General features: G+C 36.0%; 1 protein-coding gene across 1 annotated transcript; it reads left to right on the top strand.

Annotated features, from left to right (window-relative positions):
- Positions 1–1,994: 1,994 nt before the first annotated feature.
- LOC146882286 (uncharacterized) lies at positions 1,995–23,126 on the top strand. The gene is made up of 6 exons (XM_085667335.1): positions 1,995–2,071; positions 2,173–2,239; positions 2,374–2,403; positions 3,007–3,077; positions 3,189–3,400; positions 22,937–23,126. The coding sequence occupies exons 1-6, from the start codon at positions 2,000–2,002 to the stop codon at positions 23,124–23,126; spliced, it is 642 nt and encodes a 213-aa protein (XP_085523461.1). The 5' UTR covers positions 1,995–1,999.
- Positions 23,127–23,176: the final 50 nt, after the last annotated feature.

Genomic DNA, 23,176 nt, shown 5'->3' with positions numbered 1-23,176 from the left:
TTAAAGACTCACATAACATGAAAGAGCGTTTGTTTCCTTGCTCTTGAACGAGCAGCAGATTCACAATCTTTTATCATGCTTTTTCTATCTCCTCTCAATAGATTTCTCCATCATTTCCTAAATATAAGTCTTGTGTCATTTAATTACATAACAAAATTCTGATCTTTAAAGAAAGTAGCCATTAGATAAAAACAATGAACTCACCTAGTGACTCAAGTAAAAATGTGACAACTTTTCCCTTATCCTAGACAACTTTTCCCTTTTCCCTTAACCACTCACAACGGCTAATTTTTACAATGACTGGTTACCTATAATGATTAATACATTTAAGTTTATTAAAAACCCAACATTCAAAACATAATATACACGTTGTCCCACAATATGCCAACATTGTACATCAAATGAAATAAATTAAGAGGAAATAACATAATTTTAAGGAAATGTTCACTTACAGATAAAGGTATGGACTTGGGGAAAGGTTCTCTAGTCCCAAGCAAACATTCGTAAGTTGCATTCCAACTACACAACAAACACAATGACTAAGAAGTCATCTACATGGAAGAAACTATAACAAATGGAAAACAAATATGATGGAGACTTTGGCTTTGTAAAAGGCCATATATATAACTAGAAAATATATTAATTTGAATCATGTTAACCGGAAAATAAAAACTTTCGACAGTCATTAAGTGTTCCACCAGCCCCCAAAAAATATAAAGTGAATAAGCTAAGATCATGGCCCGTGTGTATTTAGAGTGGCTTAAAGAATATTCAGTTAATTGGGGACCAAATGAAATGCATTTGACATACTTCAGTCTGGATTCACGTTTTTGTTGGTTAGGCTTGCTAGATTTTTCACTTCCAATCCATTGAAGCCTACTTTCATTCCAAAGAAGAAGACCTGAAATAAGAAACATGTATGTCTTTATTTTCCCCTTAAATAAGGAAAGTAAATCTTGCAAACAATATACAATAGTATACGGTAAAAATTAATATTTTAATAATATATCTATCTAAATCCATATAATGAACAACAAGGACTAACCAAGTGAGACAAGATACTTCTCTGAGATTGAATGTTGCCATTATCCAAATCACAAGTGCTTGAACTCCAGAAATAATCTGATATATGTGGTTTTCTCACTATCTGCAACCTGAATTATTACTCCCTTTGTCGGCTCATCCACAGCAATAACAAAAAACCAAAGGTCAACATAAAGACAACAGGTGCATGTTGTCTTTAGTACATATGCCTGAAAACAAATAGCCACAAAAAATACACTTTAAAAAATGAAAATAGGTTTTGGAGACATTAACATAACCTTATACCAATGACTACATGATAACAAGATAGAAAAACATAAATACCTATCTCCACTCCGCTTCATGGATAGGTCCAGCCCAAGCTACAAATTAGTGGATTGTTGGCCTCGTCCAACAACTTCCTTATTATGTAAAACAAAATACATAATATAGTAAACTAGAGTAATTATAAAAAGATGATAATATTAGACGTCTATAAAAAAATATTGAAAAATAATATTTAATATTATGATCTAATGATAACAATATTACAGTAAAAAATATTAAGATTTATTTATGACATCATATAATATTGAATTACTATGTTATGTATTTTAATATACGTTTTATTTGAAATAAACTATTATGAAATTAAAATTCAAGTTTACCAATGTTGATAAGTAATGTTTTTCATTTATTATTTTTCATGTGTGGGAACCTAACTTTAGAGTTAAGGTTTTAGGCCTCTTCTGGTTCATCTCATTTATTCAAGTACCAAAGTACACTACAAGAATTTATAATTTTAATTGGGGTTTCAAGAACCTCCACTAAAATATATACATAATTGGGGTTTTATAAACCCTTACGTATAAGAGGTTTTCCCTGCCAACTTATTTTCTTTATCTTGTAATTTTTAAAATTTTAATTTGAGTATTTTAGGAAGTGACTTTTTCTTTTTCTCTATGGCTTAAGAAACATGTTTGCTTTGGAAGAAGGAAGAATGTACTCGTTGTTAGGAAAAGAAAGAGGTTCGTGCTCTTCACTTAAGGTAAACCGTGACTTTCAATTTCATTTTTGTTTTTTTGAGTTCCATCTCTTTTGATTTCAATTTTAACTTCATCTCTTTGCTTTTATCGTTCGTGTCATAAGAGGTTGTGGCTTGTGTCTTACGAGGAAGACGTTCTCTCTTTCGAGTCCATTGTTCTCCCTGAAATTAGTTAATAAACACCTTTCTCTCTGCTTTCAATTTCGTCGTTGTTTGATTTCATTTTCATTGCTTTCAATTTTGTCGTTCTTTCGATCTCCATTCTTTTATTTTCGTCTCAATTCAATTATGTCTTTTGATTTCAGTGTGTCTCTCACTATTCTCACCACGAATAGGTTCGTTTATTTATCTCTTGATTTTGCCCTCAGTTCCCTTGTTTTGTTCCGTGATTGTCAATTTCCATTGCAAAGATACTGATACAATCAATCAGGCCAGGGATAGAAGTTTTAGGCCAAGTTCCAAGAACAAAAGCATTTTGTGATGTTAGTCTATATACTATGGCCACAAGCACTCTGAGCATTTTGGTGATTCGCATCAGTCCCGGTTCACTATGCTTTGCAAATGCTAATTTTATAAGAGAAAGGCAATCACCTAATTTAAAACTTTATTTGGAGAGTTATATGAATTTAATTACCAAACTGAAATAAAAATTATTTAATTCTTACCAGAATACTGAAGTGGGTCATGGAAGAAGAATACAAATTTTGATGTTTGATGTTAGCATATGTGGTATTGCTCTAGATGGTTTATTAAGGTGCAAAAGTTTTCATTGGCGCTTTATATGCCGCTAAGCGTTTTAAAAGCTAGAAGTGGTCCCAATTCTTAATGTATTTTGGATAAAGGAATGCTTTGTTATGTTATCTGATTTTATGGACTAATGAATCTATTATAATTTTGGTGGTGCATTTATATTTTTTTGTTTCTAATGTTATTTACAGGGGAACTTGGAGCCACTACTATATTAGTTGTGTCCATTGCTGCTTGTAAAGTTGGTGCTACTAAAAAGAAGGTATGTATGACTGTCAATTAATATTTCTGTAAGTTCATTTAACTTTTAATATGGAAATAAGTATATATGTTCAATCACGATATCATGAAAATAAAAGCAAAAGCATACCAGGTACCACTTTACAAGCACATTACTGACTTGTTTGGAAAAACCAACCCAACACTTCTTATTCCCGCCTTCACTGTAATAAGTGGTGGAAAACATTTGGGGAGTACTATGGCCATTCAAGTAAGGTTTCTTTTGGAGTTTAGTTTCTTAGACATTGTCGTTAGTGTTCTACCTGTCTTGCCTCCATTAGGCTTGTGTCCCTTTCATCTAACAAAGTAATGAATAGTGAAATATTTGCATGAATATTTCTCTCCTTGAACAATTTCCTCACAACTTCCTCCATGCTCACACCAGAAAGAGTTTGTTCCATCACACATACTCATTTCTTCATCATAAAACTTACCCCTGCAGCCTCAACCCCCAGCACATAATCTCATTCAGAAATTTGAACAAGCAATATTAAGACTATCAGCATTCATGATATGATATTAAACAAAGTTCTATAATTTAAGAGTTTGATTCAAATATGATCATGATTGGGCACTTCCTTTCTCAGCATATATATATATATATATATATATATATATATATATATATATATATATATATATATATATATATATATATATATATATATATATAAATAAATAAATAAATATATATATATATATAACAACATTTTGGGACTCTTAGCTAGTACTGTTTATATCTTTTAGTTCTCATAATTTGCAGTAGTGTTTTATTTTGTAATCTTGAGGACTAATATGTAAATGATTGTGCTTAACAAATGTTATAAGAAATGTTATAAGAAATGCTAATCATTATGTAATCTTGAGGACTAATATTTGAAGAGTTGGATTCAAAATTTAATGTCAAAAGAAAAAACATATATGTTATAAGAGTTATAGCATTTTCAAGTTTCATGAAGGTCGTGCAATATGTTAAACACTAGCGATGTTACCTTTTTATTTACCACAACAAACCTATTGTTTTGAGGAACATGATCAATCGAAGTTACTTTTGTTTGGGAAGTTACAAGATAGTGAAGAAAATCAAGAACAACTTGTCAACAAAGTCAACTTAAGTAAGAACCAATACATCTAGGAATGTACTAAACTCATAACAGAACAGGTCGACTATAGCTAAAAACTAAGGAAACTACGAATAGGTAATATTAGAAGAGTTGAAAACAAAGTTTTACTAAACTCTTTGAGACCACAATTTCAGTTACAAAACTAAGGTGTGAGCAACAATGGCAATTGTTCCATTGGCATTTTCATTCTATACAGAACAAATAAACTCAGTTATTACGTAAGTTAGATTGCTAACTTGTTTGACAATTTCAGAAGTTGATTAGGCAAAGGCTCGAATCTAGGGTTCCCAAAATGGTGCTTCAAGTTCTCCTTCCTTCCCATGAAGAAATTGTCCACCACGCTCACACCATCCTTTGCGAAATCAACCGATTTACCTACTAACCTTGCACCACTTGTCAAGACGATCTTGGCATCGCCAACGACAGTGAGGTGGTTGTCGTGGATTCAACCTACGATGGAAAAGGGGCATGGCAGTGGTTGTTGTCGACGTTGGGATTAAGAGAATGTGGAGAGAAATCCACGAACTAAAGAAAGAATATGAGGAATCATAAAGGTAATCTGAGAAACAAAATGACAATTAAAATGAAGAAAGACACTAAAAGACGAAGAGTTAATCGAGAAGTTAAAAATAATACAAAACAATTTGTAGCGGTGAAGAAAAAAATTAACAGAAATGAAAATAATTCTAGCAGTCTATTTAACTGCTATTAAATAATGGTTACTAAAAAACAATTTTTTCGTAGTGTAATGTGATCATTTTTCTGTTACGAAATTACATTTCTAAATATTTTCTAGTATTATAGTTTATACTTTAGAATCCAAATTTATATATGTAATACCCCATTTAATTAATGATGTAATTAAAGGAAGCGTCACACTAGAATAATATCGTAGCGCAGTCATGAAGTTTCAAAGTAACTCCTAACAATTATCCAAACGCGTAACAGTGACAAACTGAACGAGATACAAATAATCAACAGTAATAAAAATCGGGAATTTAAAGGGGTAGCTAATACATGGGTCATGGCCCTAAAAGAAAATCCACTAAGCAGGATCCAATCCAAGCGGCCTAAGCAGCCGAGTCACCATTTCCCTATTAACCGCGAGAACCTCTCGCATCTGCTCACATCAATAAATTGATGATCATCGCAAAAGGAGAAGAACCACACACAAGACAACCAAACAAGCAAATAGGGTAAGCTAGAGTAGAAACAGTTCATCAAGCAATCACATGCCATTTCACAACCAAACAGTATATAGCATCCAAACATGTTATGACTCCTCAAACAATACACTAGACTCTGACTCGACTCATCCGGATACATATAATCTGGTCAGATTCAGCGGATTCTTGCACTTATGGTGGATTACTCTACTCACCCCCGAGGTATATGTTACAAGTGTTACAATGATTCAATCCCCCCACACAAGGTTAGCCCTTAATGAGTTTCAGGCCTCCTACTACTCTCACCATAAGAGTCAGTTTGCTCTAAGTGAGACTAACTGACTCCTTAGAGTGTCAGGATGCAACCTTACCTTGAATCCTCAACAAATTATATAGATGGGGCACCACCATGGACACCCACTAACAAGAGCCATGGAATTACGTTCTGACCACTAAAGCACGACCCTGAAATCCCACCTAGGGATGTTCAAGGAATTACGTACTGACCTCATACCAAACATATTTAAGCAACCAAACAATATTATTCATGCGTTTAAAACCCCATACCAACCTATGTGGTCCATCTTCATTCACATTCCATGTTGAATCCGTACTATCTCATTCTTCCCAACTCATGAATATATAATTTTATCTCATGTCAATACCATGCCACTTTGATTACCAACCATCACTTTCATTTCCCATGCCAAGATCACAGAATCACATCAATCCAGTTCATAGTCACAGATTTTGTCATACATTTCACATGCCTCATGCAATAAATGAAATATACCATAAATTAAGCAAATCACAACAACTAGGCGAAGAAAATAGCACGGCCTGTAGCGGACCTCACTTAAGCCAGAAGCCCTCGCTCAGCGAGAGGGATCCCCTCGCTTAAGCTACACACTCTCGCTTAGGCGAGATCGCGACAGAGGCCCTGGGAGATCCTCGCACATTCATTTAGGCGAGCCCTCCCTTGCCTGAGCGAGACAACCCCTCGCGCAAAGGTGAGGTTCCTCGCCTGAGCTAAACTGCAGCGGCACCCCAAGGCTTTCACACCTTCTCGCTTAGGCGAGCGTCTCTCGCCTGAGTGAGACAGTGCCTCGCTCAAAACAAGAGCACTCCGCCTGAGCGAGAGTTCGTGTGTGTCACCCTAGTCTGGCCTTGCTAGTCTCTCTTGGGCGAGTCGGTCTCGCTTGGGCGAGAGCAACAGATCTCACCCCTGCCTTCCTGTAACATTCGCATTTTCACGTCCAAAACAACAACACAAGGCAATCCATACATTCACAACAACGTACAACATATGTAAACATTAAGTAACATCCAAAACAGACCCAAGATAGACTAAAACTCAGGAGCCTAGCTTCCCTTACCTGGAAAGGAGCTAATATCGGGCTTTGACTCTTAAACCAACGGGACCGACAACTCCAAGAGTAGATCTAAGAACTGGAACCTGTAGCACAGAACAGGAACGAGGTTACTAAAGTGGACCTCTAGCAGAAAAATATACAAAAACAACTTTGAAGGTAACCAGTAGGGGTTGAGGTTTAACTTACATGAAGATCATAAATATGGCATCGGTAGAATATTAAGTTTTCAAGTTTACATTTATAATTAGTAAAGTTTTTTATGGATATAAATTTGTGTAAACTACATTACCATCACACAGATTTATAGAACAACTTAACTATTTTAGGGGTGAAAGCAAGTTCTCTAATCATCGTCCAGTTCCAACACTTTCTATAACAAAGGATGATAAAAGGTGACAGTGTTTGGCAATAATCAAAAAGTGTACATTCAATGAAAGATCATCCAATATTTATATACAATCAGTACCCTAAATACAACCCCTTTTATTCTAGAATTCTAATACCAGAAAAGACAAAATAACATAACGAAATAGAAAGGACAAAATAACAGAACGAAAAAATATGTAGTGGTGCAAGATTGCAAGTTTGCTACAAAAAGAATATTGTACAAGTTTGTTAGCCTCCTGTAAGACCCAAAAAATTTAAATAATTAAATAAATAATTATTTAATAAATGCGGGTAATAGGAGCCTTTATGGAATTTAATGCGAATTTTTATGATATGGAAAAGTACTAGCTCAAATGATTAAGAGTACTTGATTGTGTGAGAAGGCTTGGGTTCAAGTCCTAAGTACGTCAAATTGTAAAAAATTATTTTAAATTGTGCATTATTTTAAGGATATGTTTGAATGTGATTAGTGATAATCTAATCCTAAAATTTTAGGAATTATCACGAAACATGAATTGGTTGAATTGGTTGTGCATTGACTTTGTAATTGAATGGTTGTGGGTTCAAACCTTCTTAAGAATGAAATTAACTTTCTTTTTGCCAAAATTTCATTTGGCATGGACATGAAAAGGCAAAGGAACCCTAGCTGCCAAGAGAGGCAGCCTAATGGGTGAGAGACATTCTGTTAATGGTTATTGAATAACCATTAAGCCAATTTTAATTAATTTTCATTTTCGTAGTAAAGGGTGATTAAGGGAGACATTAACTTTGAGAGAGAAGGGAATTAAAGGGGGAATTAGGACTGCATTTTCGTGGTGCTAAAGGGAGAGGTTTAGAGACATCAAAACATGCTTTTGGAAGAGTGGAAGCTAAGAATTTTGATAGAGGAGAGGAAGGTTCTTGGACCTCTTGAAAGAAGGGCTTGGGAAGACCATTTGGGAGCAGGGATTCCAGGTTAGGGGAGTTCCTTTATGTGTATGAATTATCTGTGATTATTATCGTGTTGTAATGTTTGAATATGATGCTCTGCATGATCAAAAGCATGTTGTTTTCGCGTTTCTGGAAAATTTCTAGAAATTGCCTGGCAGCTTCAAATATACCGTCAAACGATGCATGAGAGTGAACCCAATTCTGGGTTTTTTGTGATGAACCGCCTGCCGGAAGGGGTGACTCCGCCAGGCGATGCGAATATTGTGCAAAAATTCTATTTTTCGTACTTTTCGAGCAACAGGTACCGCCAGGCGCGGGTTTGATACCGCTTGGCGCCACAGATTTTTATGGTTTGCGCAGTTTTCGTAAAACTACATTTCCTGATTTGTTAATCGTTCGATTTAGATGAAATTTTGACAGGCGATTCATAACATGTTGTTATTCACTTTGAACGGTGGAGATTCGCATTGGACGTCTGAAGCTAGAGATATACGTCACTCATGGTTGGTTTTTTTAATTCTCTAATAGTATGATTATTAATGGATGATTAAGTGTGCTTTGTTGACATGTGAAGCCAAGGTGGTTTGCTTCTTGAAGATTTGATGAAGACTTAATGAAACTCTTTTGAACTATCTTGAAACCATTACCATTGGAATGAAGCCTACATTGATGAAGGAAAGGTGATTTGATGATATCCATGGTGATCAAGGTTGGAACATGTGCTCTCCATGTAGTTACATCATTTAGAAAGTGTATTTGTAGCTTGTAATTCATGTTGTAGACCTTAAAGCATTAATTAGATGTAGTTTGGTCTTTATTGTGTTTTTAATCTGTTGAATGGTTTTTCAATAGGTTAAAATGTCTCTTTTAGTCTGTTGAATGGCTTTTCAACAGGTTAAAAGGTTGGTTGCAGTAGTCTTAAACTATAACAAATTTAATCAGTTGATTTAGTTTTTAATCGACTAATTTCACTTAAGTCAAGTGAAATCAACCGTTTGATTTGAAAATCAACCTACTGAATTTCGTAACAATTTGACTATAAAAGTTGTGATTTTCGAAAGAGAGGTAAGTTGATCATTTTAGAGCACGATTTTATTCTGGATACTCTCTCCTTCGTGATCATAGGTGTTACAGCTGCTGAAGATTGATCTTGGATCAATTCTTGGAGCTTTTGGCTTGGTTTAAAGCTTGGAGAAAGTGGTTTGTGGTAGGCTAGGTTGTGCTACCACTAAGGTTTGATCTTTCTTAAGCTTTGTGTGTGTGCCTAGTGGTTTTCCAGGTCTGCAAGAGGGTTCTTGCTGTGATGGTGTGATTCTTGTGTGATTTAAGAGTCTTTTGTAGTGTTTTTGCATATTTTGGAAGTGTAAGGGTGGATACTTTGTAAAACTTTTGAAATAGTGCAAAGTCAAGCTAAGGTTGCCTTGACAAACTAGATGTAGCTCAGGTTTGAGTGAACTAGTATAAAAATTTGTGATGTCCTCTCTTCTCCAACCTTTCTCTCTTTATTTTCATTTTAAAGTTTCAAGAACTTATGTTTTAATCATCTTTTTCATGTTCTTGCATGTTTTCATGGCATCTGTAACATTGAGCATGTTTGTATGATCATTTGGAACTGGTCTTGATCATTCTTGAGCATTGTTTCTGGTTTAAAATTCAAATTCGCATTTCCACATTTTTCCCAGTATTTCAGTCGACTGTTTTTCAGTTTCAATCGATTGATTATACCATAACAGAATTTGTTTAGTAAAATCAATTTGTTAACTTTGTTTTTGATCGATTGAAAGTGTATAGTTCTGTATTGTTTCCATCCTAACTTGGTGATCTATTTGATTCAATTAAAGGTGGTTTTTAGCTTGCAAAGATAGCCTAAATTTTTAACTAGCCAATTCAACCCCCCCTTTCTTGGCTTTTCAACCATTTCAAAATTAACAATTGGTATCTAGAGCAAGGTTCTTGAAATTTGATCAAGGTCCTAAATCTGTTTTTGAAATACTTGAAATGGATGAAAACAAGTTACCCTTTGGTGAAGGTGCCTCAATTCATAGACCTCCTATATTTAGTGGCATTAATTACCAATTTTGGAAAATTAGGATGAAAATATTTATTGAGTCAATAGATCAAGGGATATGGGATGCAATCATAAATGGACCATATACTCCTAAGCATATTGTTGATGATGTGCAGGTTAATAAGCCATGGACTCAATGGAATGAGGAAGAAAGGAGGAGAGCTCAATATGATTGCAATGCAAAGAATATCCTCACTTCATCTCTCAACATGGATGAGTTTTTGCGTGTTTCACAATGCAAGAGTGCCAAGGAAATGTGGGAGGTTCTTGAAGTGACTCATGAAGGAACCAATGATGTTAAGAGAGCAAGAAAGCATGGCTTGATTCAAGAATATGAGCTATTCAAGATGAAACAAGGAGAATCCATAGCGGATGTGCAAAAGAGATTCACTCACATAGTCAACCATCTCATAGGTTTGGGTAAGGAATTTGACAAGGAAGAGTTAAACATCAAGGTGCTAAAGTGTCTTGATAGATCTTGGCAACCAAAGGTCACGACTATCTCAGAAACAATAGATCTATCCACTTTTACTACAACTCCATTGTTTGGTAAGCTTAGGGAGCATGAGATTGAGATGCAAAGGCTTAATGAGCTTGAGTCAAGTGAGAAAAAGGTTAAGAACATAGCCTTGAAGACTAGCACCAAGTAAAATGAGGAACTCGAGGATGAAATGGCTGAATCAGGTGAAAGTGATAACTTGAATCTCTTTGTCAAGAGGTTTGGTAAGTATCTCAAAAGGAAAGGTATCAAAGGTAATCCCAAGAGGTATACTTCCAAAACAATGAATCAAACTCTTCTAACTTTACATGTTATAATTGTGAAAACAAGGACATATCAAAATTGGATGTCCAAATGCTAACAAAGAAAAGGAGAAGAGTGTTGATAGGAAAAATGAGAAGAAGTCAAGGAGAAACGTGCATACATTGCATGGGAGGACAATGATGATTCAACAACAAGTAGCTCCTCACAAGAGGAGAGTGAAGAAGCCAACTTGTATCTCATGGCTGGTTATGAGTCATCTTCCTCAAGCCAAGTAAGTTCTCTAGACTTAAATGACTATAATCAATTGTTGCATGATTTTGAAGAGTTGCATAATGAACCAAACAAGATTTCTGCATTAAACAATCGGTTGAAAGGATTAAACAATTGGCTGGAAAACAAAGTTAGTCAACTGGAAAAAGAAACAGCTGATTTAAAAACTGATTTTGAACATTTGGAAATGAGTTACAGTAATTCAATCGACTGTTTTAGAAAGCAGTCAGCTGAAAAATCCTGTGAAAATTGCACAATTTTGAAAAATAAAGTGAAATACCTTATAAAGACCTGTGCAAGGTTCACAAGAGGAGAAGCAAACTTAGAGGCTGTTCTTGGTTCACAAAATTGTATGTTTGGCAAAGCTGAACTTGGTTTTAATCCTTCTTTTCAAAAAAAAACAAGAAGTTCTCTAGTTTCTTTTCAAAAAGTATGCCAAGTGACATGCCATTCATTTCATGCAACTATTGTATGCAAAAAGGTCATGTTATTAAGAACCGTCATGCTAGAAAATATGATGTTCCTAAAGGGATTATGAAATGGATCCCAAAAGGATCTAGAAAGGCATAACCATGATGGACCCAACCTATCAAAGAGTACCAAATAATCCAAATCTATTTTCCAGGTCATGAAAGGTGATAAGAAAGATTTGTGGTACCTTGATAGTGGCTATTCAAGACATATGACAGGAGATAAAACCAAATTTTCAAAGTTGGAGTTGAAGGAGGAAGGGTTTGTAACCTATGGAGACAACAACAAAGGAAGAATCCTTGGAAATGGAGTCATAGGCAATGGATCCTCTTTCAACATCAAGAATGTGCTGCTGGTTGAAGGACTCAAACACAATTTGATAAGTATAAGTCAACTATGTGATAAAGGCTTTAAAGTCATGTTTGAACCAAATAGTTGTTTGATATATGATGCACATGGTAGTATTATTTTAATAGGCAAAAGAGCCAATAATATATATCTACTTGACCTGCATCATGCATCATTTAGCATCCATTGTTTGCTTACAAAAGAGGATGATACTTGGTTATGGTATAGAAGACTTTGTCACATACATATGCAACATTTCAATCGGCTGAATAGAAATCAGCTGGTTGAAGGACTACCAAAACTCAAGTTTGAGAAGGATAGAGTGTGTGAAGCATGTCAAAAAAGAAAACAAACTAAGGTCTCTTTTAAATCCAAAAATGTTGTTTCAACTGAAAGACCTTTAGAGATGCTTCACATGGATCTATTTGGTCCATCTCGAACCATGAGTCTTGGTGGCAATCTTTATGCATTAGTCATTGTTGATGATTTCTCTAAGTACACATGGACTTTGTTCTTAGCTGCCAAAAATGACACTTTTCATACTTTCAAAAGACTTGCCAAGATGCTTGAAAATGAAAAGAGTTCCAAGATAATGTCTATTCGAAGTGATCATGGTGGGAAATTTCAAAATGAAAAGTTTGAACACTTTTGTTAAAAGCATGGTATCAACCATAATTTTTCTGCACCAAGAACCCCACAAAAAAAATGGTGTTGTTCAAAGGAAAAATAGGTCACTTGAGGAACTAGCTAGAACTATGTTAAATGAAAACTCACTACCTAAGTATTGTTGGACTGATGCAATCAACACTGCTTGTTATGTTTTAAATAGAGTGTTGATTAGGTCAATTTTGAAGAAAACCCCTTACGAACTTTTCAAAGGGAGGAGGCCTGTTTTAAGTCACCTAAAAGTATTTGGATGTAAGTTCTTCATCTTAAATAATGGCAAAGAAAGGCTTGGCAAATTTGATGCAAAAGTGGATGAAGGTGTTTTTCTAGGCTATGCTACACAAAGTCATGCTGATATCGCTGTCGTTAGGCGATCAAATTACCACTACTTTAGCAACTTCAGTATTGCCAGTTAGTAGTGAACAAAATAGTTAGGGTTAAGATAACCTTGAGTCGTCTCACAACGAATACAGAATTGATCTCAAATATTTGATTCTTAAAAATGCAATTAAAACTAGCAACTGTAAAAATAGGGGGAATTTTGATGTGCAAAGAAAATGACACGGAAGATTGTAAACACAATAATAGTAAATAGGTCAATTCCACTGCTTTTTCTAAATAAGATTCTTCATTGGTTATCTAGAGATTATTGTTAAATTAATTATTGTTGTTGATTTACAAATCAATCAATGTAAAGACTCAATTCATTTGTTGGCATCCTCATTTTTAATCAAAGTACAGTCTCAATTAATTTTACTATGTCTAATCATGTCTATTCCTTTGTTTCTTCACCAAATAGAAAACTTAATTAATCAAAGTACAGTCTTGACTAATTTTAGTTAAAGTAATTACCTCTAATCAAATTAAAGTCTCAATTATTGGCAAAAACTTATTTAATCAAATGAAAGTTTCTAAACAAAATCAAAGTAAAGTCTCAATTTAATTTAAAAACCTTTTAACTCATATGATTAGCATGCATGTAGATTTAAAATCATTATTTTCTATTCGATTAAGAAGCAAAGGACATAGATAAAAAGAAACCACAACAATAATCAAAATAACAAACACATAAATTAATCTAACCTCAGAATCCAGTTAAGAAATTACAGTGGAATCAACCCTAAAAGCTTAGCCCTCCATGGCTTTGATGGAATACATGATAATATGATGAAGGAAAGAAAATAAAAGAAAAAATGAGAGATGTGTTGGAGACGGTATCTGCCAAAACCAGAGAGTTCTAAGTTGTAAATTGTAAGTTTTTCTTCTGCTCCCTTAAGTCTCTTTATATAGGCTTCCACTGGACTTTGGGGTTCATCTGTCAGTTGCTAAAATCTTTTATTTTTATTTAATTAATTAGCAACTTAATTCCTGTCCAATTTCCAATTCTGCCCCTCTCATTTAACCATATTTGCAGTTTTGACCAGAGTTGACTACTGACTTTGACCAGTTTACCAGAGTTGACCAGTTGACCAGAGTTGACCAGTTTGACTGTCCTATCAGATGCTGACACGTGGCAGTGTACGCTCTCTCCAGAATTAGGGTTTGTTGCTCCTTCCTCCTTCCTCCCTTGGCTGCGCAGGTGCAAACCCACACTTATCCTTTTGCACTCCTGGGCAACATTGAACAATTTCAAAACTTTATTCTGAGGTCTTTTATTCCATATTTTCAGTGGATTAAAGAAATGAATACAAATGGAAACAGATCAATCTTCTAGAAATCATGTTGTCACGCACAAACAAATGGATAAAATTTTGTTTTTCACACATGAGTTAATCTTTTGAGTTTACAAGATAATCAACTATGAAAGAGAAACACTCAAGTTAAATATATATTTTCTCACCAAGATTCGCTCAAGTGTTTTGGCTTGTGTTTTCACTCAAAATACCCATGCAAGTAAACACTCTCAATGCTTAGCAAGACTCTAATATTCACAACTTTCAGAAAACATGCATTCAAAAATCATGAGGACTTTTCACAGGTTATAATGAGGCCAAGGCAAAGGTAGGAAAAACTTTAGGATTTGTGTGTTTTTGAAATAGTAGGGAAGAAAGAATTATGGAGCATAATTTCAAAATCAATCCTTACTTCTTTTTTTTCTCTTTTATCCTTTGTTGCTCTTTTTCAGACAACAATCATTTTTCATTTCAACACTCTGTCATCAACAATTATTTTCCTTTTTGCCATTTTTATAACTTTGTGGGGGAAATACTCACCCCCACACTTTATTCCTCAACCAATCTCAACATAATCCACTAGCTCTTTTTTTCTCCCTAAGGTAAGGACAAACATGGTTTTTTTCTTTTTAAGGTTTAACAATATGCTCAAAACAAGAAAAAGAGGTTTAAGCTCAAGGGGCTGCCAATGGATCAATGTCATGGTTAGCTTATTTGGCCAAGTAGCTAAAAACAAGAAATGCCTCAGTCATATCAAATCATGCATGTTCGCCTAAGATGCAAAACAACAGAATCAAGTTAAACATTTGAGTACAAACAAGACATGAGCAAGTCACACAAGAAAAATAGGAATGACACACAGTAGTTCATCCTTACAATAAAGCTCAAAACTCACAAGGTCAAAAACTCTTTCACAAAAGATTTATTCCAGAAACTCTCAAATCAACTCAATCAGTAAATCACAGAAACAATCCATTCATAGCACGTGACTCTTATTTTCCCATAATTATGACCGTTCCAATTAGTGAATCAAATCCCAAAATCCAATGTCAATATGCTTTATTGAAAACAGAAACTTTTTTTTTAAATAAAAACAAACAGAAAACAAAATTAGAAAAGGAAAAACAAAACAAATAAAAAACAAAATCAGAAAAGGGGGAAATCTCCCCACACCCCCACACTTTATCCATGCATTGTCCTCAATGTATTCAATATGTATAAAATGCAAAGAAAAAGTATGAGGTGTACTTACCTGCTCAAGGTGGAAGGTATGAGGGAGAAGTCAAGTTCATCCCATCCATCGTCTTGTTCAGCATATCTTGATTTTCATTGAATATCCGAAGACGATGCCCATTAACTTTAAAAGTTCTTGCTGAGGATTCTTCCTTGATCTCCACTGCTCCATAAGGGAAGACTGCTGTAACAATGTATGGTCCTTCCCAAGTAGAGCGCAACTTACCACTCATGTGGCCAAACTTGGATTTGTATAGTAACACCTTCTAGCCTACCTTGAAATCCTTTCTTGCCACAAGCTTTTGGTCATGGAACTTCTTGGTTTTCTCTTTGTAGAACTTTGAGTTTTCATAGGCTGCAAGCCTAATCTCCTCTAATTCTTGCAACTGAAGTTTTCGCTCATTTCCTGCTTCTTCCAAATCCAAGTTGCATGCTTTCACGACCAATAGGCCCGATGTTCAATCTCCACAAGTAGATGACAAGCCTTTCCAAAAACCACCCTGAAGGGCGACATACCTATAGGTGCTTTGTAGGCTGTCCTGTGTGCCCAAAGTGCATCATCCAATCTTGTGGCCCAATCCTTTCGACTAGGCTTCACTACTTTCTCTAGTATCTTTTTAATCTCCCTGTTAGAGATCTTTGCTTGCCCATTAGTTTGGAGGTGATATTGTGTAGCAATGCGATGTGTCACCCCATACTTCTTCAACATGTTCTCAAGTAGCCTATTAGAGAAATGAGTCCCCTGGTCACTGATGATGGCCCGTGGTATCCCAAATCTGCAGAAAATGTTAGACCTGACAAAACTCAAAACAACTCGACAATCATTAGTCCTTGTAGCTATGGCTTCCACCCATTTGGAGACATAGTCTACAGTAAGCAAAATATAAGAAAACCCAAAAGAAGGAGGAAAAGGACCCATAAAATCAATACCCCAAATATCAAATACCTCACAATATAGCATGGGTTGTTGAGGCATTTCATCCCTTCTTGTAATGGATCTGGCTGCCCTTTGGCACTGCTCACAATTTTCATATACCTTCTGTGCATCTTTAAAAATAGTAGGCCAATATAATCCACAATCCAACACCTTCCTACCTGTTCTTTGTGTGCTATAATGTCCACCAAAAGGAGACGAATGACAGAACTCAAGCACATGAGGTATCTCGATATCTGGAACACACCTCCTTATGATTTGGTCACTACCAATGCGCCATAAGATTGGGTCTTCCCAGATATAGTACTTTGCCTCACTTTTTAGCTTGATTCTTTCATATTTGGAGAAGGAAGGAGGAATAGCAGAAACAACCAAATAGTTAACAATGTCAGCAAACCAAGGTTCAGGAAACATACCTTTCACAACAGTCAATGCTAGGAGGACTTCATCAGGAAAGTCATCCTTAATAGGAATGTTATCTTCTCCATTTTCAATCCTGCTAAGATGATCGGCTACTAAGTTATGTGCTCCACTTCTGTCTAGAATCTCAATGTCAAACTCTTGGAGCAGTAGCATCCATCTGATCAACCTTGGTTTCGAATCTGCTTTCTTCAGAAAAAATTTTAATACTGCATGATCAGTATAAACAATTACCTTAGAACCAAGTATATACGGTCTGAATTTGTCCAAGGCAAACACAACAACCAATAATTCCTTCTCAATCGTGGTGTAGTTAGCCTGCGCTGTGTCCAATGTTCTGGAAGCATAATATATCACATGTGATAGCTTCCCATCTTTTTGTGCAAGCACCGCTCCTACTGCAAAGTTTGATGCATCATACATCAACTCGAATGGTAATGTCCAATCAGGTGGCTGGATGATAGGAGTGGTGGTAAGCGCCTTTTTCAATGTATCAAATGCATCTTTGCACCTCTCTCCAAAGTCAAATACTACATCCTTTTGCAACAAGTTGGAGAGAGGGTTGGCTATCTTGCTGAAGTCCTTGATAAACCTCCTGTAAAATCCTGCATGTCCAAGAAAAGATCGAACCTCTTTCACAGAAGAGGGGTAAGGCAATTGTGAAATAATATCAATTTTAGCAGGATCTACAGATATACCATTCTTGGAAACAACGTGACCTAAAACTATACATTGTTCCACCATAAAATGACATTTTTCAAAATTTAAAACAAGGTTAGTTTCTTCACATCTCTCCAAGACTCTAGCAAGATTAGACAAGCAGTGATCAAAAGATGAACCATATACACTAAAATCATCCATAAAAACCTCAATACAATGCTCTAGCAAATCTGTAAAAATACTGATCATACATCGGTGAAATGTTCCAGGAGCATTGCAAAGGCTAAATGGCATTTTCCTATAAGCATATGTACCGAATGGACAAGTAAAGGTAGTCTTATGTTGATCCTCTGGGGCAATACAAATCTGAAAATACCCAGAGAATCCATCAAGAAAACAATAATGAGACTTACCTTCCAATCGATCTAACATCTGGTCCATGAATGGTAAAGGGAAGTGGTCCTTCTTGGTGGCCTGGTTTAGTCTTCTATAATCAATACAGACCCTCCAGCTATTCTGAATACGAGTAGGAATCAACTCGTTCTTCTCATTCTTGACCACGGTGATCCCAGATTTCTTGGGGACCACATGTACAGGACTCACCCAAGTGCTGTCAGAAATAGGATATATAATACCTGCTTGTAGCAACTTGGTGACTTCTTTCTTCACAACCTCCATCTTTTGAGGATTCAGTCTCCTCTGAGGTTGCCTTACTGGCTTAGCATCCTCCTCCAAGAGTATTCTGTGCATGCAGAAAGAAGGACTAATACCAGGAATATCTGCCAAAGTCCAGCCTATTGCTCGCTTGTGATCTTTGATAACCTGCAATAGCTTTTGTTCCTGCTCGTCAGTAAGCAAGGCAGATATAATAACAGGGAGTTTCCCATCCCTCTCAAGATAAAAATATTTCAAATGAGATGGTAAAGGTTTCAACTCCAACGTGGGTGGCTGTTCCACAGATGGCAACATTTTACTGCCTAAGGTAATTTCAGCCACCTCAGCATCACACTTGGACGCCACAGAGGTATCAAATAGTGACACCGCATCCTTAACATCACCTGTTTTACAATTTTCTCTTTCGTCTAAAATTGAGCCCAAAATATTTGAAAAAGAGAAATCCAAAGAAGAAGAAAAACCAGATAAAACGTCCAAAAGTCCAAAAGCATAATTGTTCACTACATTACTCAATAAATCAATACAAAACAAAGAATGGTCTTCGGTCGGGTGCTTCATGGCTTCTAGCACGTTGAACTGCACCTTCTCATCTCCTATCTCCATAGTTAAGGATCTTGCATGCACGTCTATCTTGGTACGTGTTGTCATCATGAATGGTCTTCCCAAGATAATTGTGGTTGAACTCATTCCTTCATCATCCTTCATGTCAAAGATGTAGAAATCTGCAGGAAAAATTAACTTGTCCACACGGACAAGCACATCTTCTAGCACACCTGCAAGGTTAACTGTGCTACGGTTGGCCAACTGAATGACCACACCAGTAGACTTAAGAGGTCCAAGATGAAGTGAAGTAAAAACTGATAAAGGCATTACATTAATGGAAGCTCCTAAATCTAACATAGCATTATCAAACTTAGTACTTCCTATAATGCAGGGAACAGAAAACATACCTGGATCCTTACACTTTTGCGGCATTCTGACTGCAGGCCTCTTAATTAAGCTAGAGATGTTTCTTCCCATGTTCACTACCTCTTTGTCCATAATACGCCTTTTATGTGTATATAATTCTTTAAGAAACTTGGCGTATTTAGGAATTTGTCTTATAGCATCCAACAAAGGGATGTTTATCTCCACTTTCTTGAAAGTATTCAGGATTTCTTTGTCTAACTCCTCCATCTTTTTAGTTTTTGGTTTCAAACGGTTTGGATAGGGAGGAGGAGGAGCATAAGGAGGAGAATTTTCAGAGGAAGTATTAGGGGATACCAACCTGGAGTTATCAATGGGTGCAGGTATTTCAGATGTTGCTTGTGTTACTTCATCTGATCTTCACTTTCATTATCAGGTACAACTTCATCGTCCTTATTTTCATCTTCTTGTGCGTCCCCAAGGCCTTGTATTTGCTTACCCGATCTTAAAGTAATAGCACTTACATTTCGCAGGTTAATTACTGTTTGTGCAGGCAAATTGCTTGAGCCTTGTTGAGACTTCATCTGATTTAACTCATTTGCCATTTGTCCAATCTGATTTTGCAAATTTTGATTTGTTGCTTCCATCGTCTGTTTCAACTCATTGATTTGTCCCTTCATCATGTCAGCCATCATTTTCATCATTGCTTCCATGTTTGAGTCACTAGAGGTTGCAGCTGGTTGTGGTTGTTGCCTCTGTTGAGGTGGAACATAGACTTGTTGGTGTTGAGGCTGTTGATTTCCCCATTTCTGGCTGGGATATTCCTTCCAATCTGGGTTGTACTTGTTGGAGGACAAATCATGGTTGTATTGCTGCCGAGGTGGTCTATTATTGCCATAGATGTTTGCAGCATATGTCTGAGGTTGTTCATTGTCTAACGTCCCTGTCTCTTTTAACATAGAACAAGCCTCCGCAGGACGATTAGTAGAAGCACAAATTCTACATAAAGTAGAAGGGATAGGCTTTTTCTGTAAGTCTGTCAAGGTCCTTACCATGGCCGCTAAGTCATCCAACTTCCCTTCTATTTTCTTATAATCTGCAACATATGACGCTTCTACTCCATGGGTTCCCTTCAATAGAGTTATAGAATTACTCCTTGTGGAAAATTGATGATGGTTCGACGCCATAGTTTCAATCAATTGTCTTGCATTTGTTGGCGTTTTGTCCACCAATGACCCTCCACTTGCAGCATCTATCATTTGTCTATCCATGATACTCAATCCCTCATAAAAGTACTGAATGAGGAGATGCTCATTTATTTGGTGATGCGGACAGGAAGCACATAACTTTTTGAATCTTTCCCAATACTCGTGAAGACTTTCTCTTTCTTGTTGCCTTATCCCATAAATATCTTTGCGAATAGCAGCAACTCTAGATGCTGGAAAAAACTTTTCCAGAAATAATCTTTTCAGAGTCTCCCAAGTATTGATGGATCCTGGCGGAAGGCAGTATAACCAATTCTTAGCGGCATCTTGCAATGAGAATGGAAAAGCCTTAAGCTTGATATGTTCCTCTATCATTGTTGTAGGTCTCATGGATGAACAAACAACATGAAATTCCTTCAAATGATGGTATGGGTCTTCTCCTGCTAATCCATGGAATTTGGGTAAAAGATGGATTAACCCAGACTTTAGCTCACATTCTCCATCTGGATATTGGATGCACATGTTTTGTGTAATTGCTGCATCCGGTGAAGCCAACTCTCTTATTGTTCTTTCTTCCATTCTATCTTCTTGAATTTCTGGTTCAGGTGATGGATCAGAGGATATGTTAATCACCGGAGGTGATTCTAGCTGTACACTTTTAGTGGTAGGTTCAGATGATGATGGTGCTCCTTCAGTAGAACACCTGAGTTCAAGTCTCCTACGTGATTTACGCAAGTTCCTTTCAAGTTCTAAATCAAGTTGATAAAATTGACTCGGATTGGCCCGAGTCATGCACTATGCAGTCCACCTGAAAGTGTTTCCCTATGTGTTTTTTTTTTCTTCCTATTCTTGTTTTGGAGAAAGATTTCAAGAAAGAAATAAGTTAAGATGTCGTTGGGTCTACTCCCAGGAAAGAGAGGTGCGTCACAGTGGACAACTTAAATACCAAGTCTTTCCTAGACAGAGTTTTCCAAACTAGTCTCAAAAAAAAAATTCTTAAAAGAAATTCTTAATCAAAACAAAAATAGAACTTTGCTTGAGATATATTAAAAGAAAACTAGAGACTACAAAATAACAAACTATATTAAACATATATGTGTAAAATAAATAAATAAATAAAAATAAATAAAATAAATAAATAAAAAAAAACAGAATCAAAATAAAAGAAATACTAACCGTATTCCCAGGCAACGGCGCCAAATTTGATATCGCTGTCGTTAGGCGATCAAATTACCACTACTTTAGCAACTTGAGTATTGCCAGTTAGTAGTGAACAAAATAGTTAGGGTTAAGATAACTCTGAGTCGTCTCACAACGAATACGGAATTCATCTCAAATATTTGATTCTTAAAAATGCAATTAAAACTAGCAACTATAAAAATAGGGGGGATTTTGATGTGCAAAGAAAATGACAGGGAAGATTGTAAACACAGTAATAGTAAATAGGTCAATTCCACTGCTTTTTCTAAATAAGATTCTTCATTGGTTATCTAGAGATTATTGTTAAATTAATGATTGTTGTTGATTTACAAATCAATGAATGTAAAGACTCAATTCATTTGTTGGCATCCTCATTTTTAATCAAAGTATAGTCTCAATTAAAAGTGAGAATTGTTAGATTGTCCATAGTAAATTCAATCAAAGTACAGTCTCAATTAATTTTACTATGCCTAATCATGTCTATTCCTTTGTTTCTTCACCAAATAGAAAACTTAATTAATCAAAGTACAGTCTTGACTAATTTTAGTTAAAGTAATTACCTCTAATCAAATTAAAGTTTCAATTATTGGCAAAAACTTATTTAATCAAATGAAAGTTTCTAAACAAAATCAAAGTAAAGTCTCAATTTAATTTAAAAACCTTTTAACTCATATGATTAGCATGCATGTAGATTTAAAATCATTATTTTCTATTCGATTAAGAAGCAAAGGACATAGATAAACAAAAACCACAACAGTAATCAAAATAACAAACACATAAATTCATCTAACCTAAGAATCCAGTTAAGAAATTACAGTGGAATCAACCCTAAAAGCTTAGCCCTCCATGGCTTTGATGGAATACATGATAATATGATGAAGGAAAGAAAATAAAAGAAAAAATGAGAGATGTGTTGGAGACGGTATCTGCCAAAACCAGAGAGTTCTAAGTTGTAAATTGTAAGTTTTTCTTCTACTCCCTTAAGTCTCTTTATATAGGCTTCCACTGGACTTTGGGGTTTATCTGTCAATTGCTAAAATCTTTTATTTTTATTTAATTAATTAGCAACTTAATTCCTGTCCAATTTCCAATTCTGCCCCTCTCATTTAACCGTATTTGCAGTTTTGACCAGAGTTGACTGTTGACTTTGACCAGTTGACCAGAGTTGACCAGTTGACCAGAGTTGACCAGTTTGACTGTCCTATCAGATGCTGACACGTGGCAGTGTACTCCCTCTCCAGAATTAGGGTTTGCTACTCCTTCCTCCTTCCTCCCTTGGCTGCGCAGGTGCAATGACGGCGGCTGCTGCCGTTTTCTGGCGAGGACGCGGTGGTGGAGGCGTGAACACTGTTGCTGTTTCGCATTTTTAGATTTGTGGCGGTTCAGTGGCTGTTCATCTCCTTCCCAGTGCTGCGTTTTTCTTCCTTCACGATCTGCAACAGTGCGGAGACGATGCTAGCTGCTGGTGGTGGCGCGATTCGCTGGCGTAGATGGATTCCGACGCAGCTCCTATTCGAAGATGGTGGTGAAGCTGTGGTTGTCGTGGCTATCGTGGCTTGAATGGCGCTGCTGGTAGTGCAGGCGTGAATGAAGATGGTGGAGTTCTTGCT

Source organism: Vigna unguiculata, chromosome 10, assembly GCF_037176805.1.
Source record: "Vigna unguiculata cultivar grain cowpea cultivar isolate G323 ecotype 2 chromosome 10, ASM3717680v1, whole genome shotgun sequence".
NCBI classification, from domain to species: domain Eukaryota; kingdom Viridiplantae; phylum Streptophyta; class Magnoliopsida; order Fabales; family Fabaceae; genus Vigna; species Vigna unguiculata.
The sequence above is the reverse complement of the archived record's forward strand: the minus strand, read 5'-3'. Positions and strand labels throughout refer to the sequence as shown.

Coding starts and splice junctions, on each gene's coding strand:
- LOC146882286 (XM_085667335.1), top strand. CDS start 2,000: ATGTTTGCTTTGGAAGAAGGAAGAATGTACTCGTTGTTAGGAAAAGAA. Junction 2,240..2,373: donor CATTGTTCTCCCTGAAATTA/GTTAATAAACAC, acceptor TTTTGATTTCAG/TGTGTCTCTCACTATTCTCA. Junction 3,401..22,936: donor TGTCCCTTTCATCTAACAAA/GTAATGAATAGT, acceptor TCGCATTTTTAG/ATTTGTGGCGGTTCAGTGGC.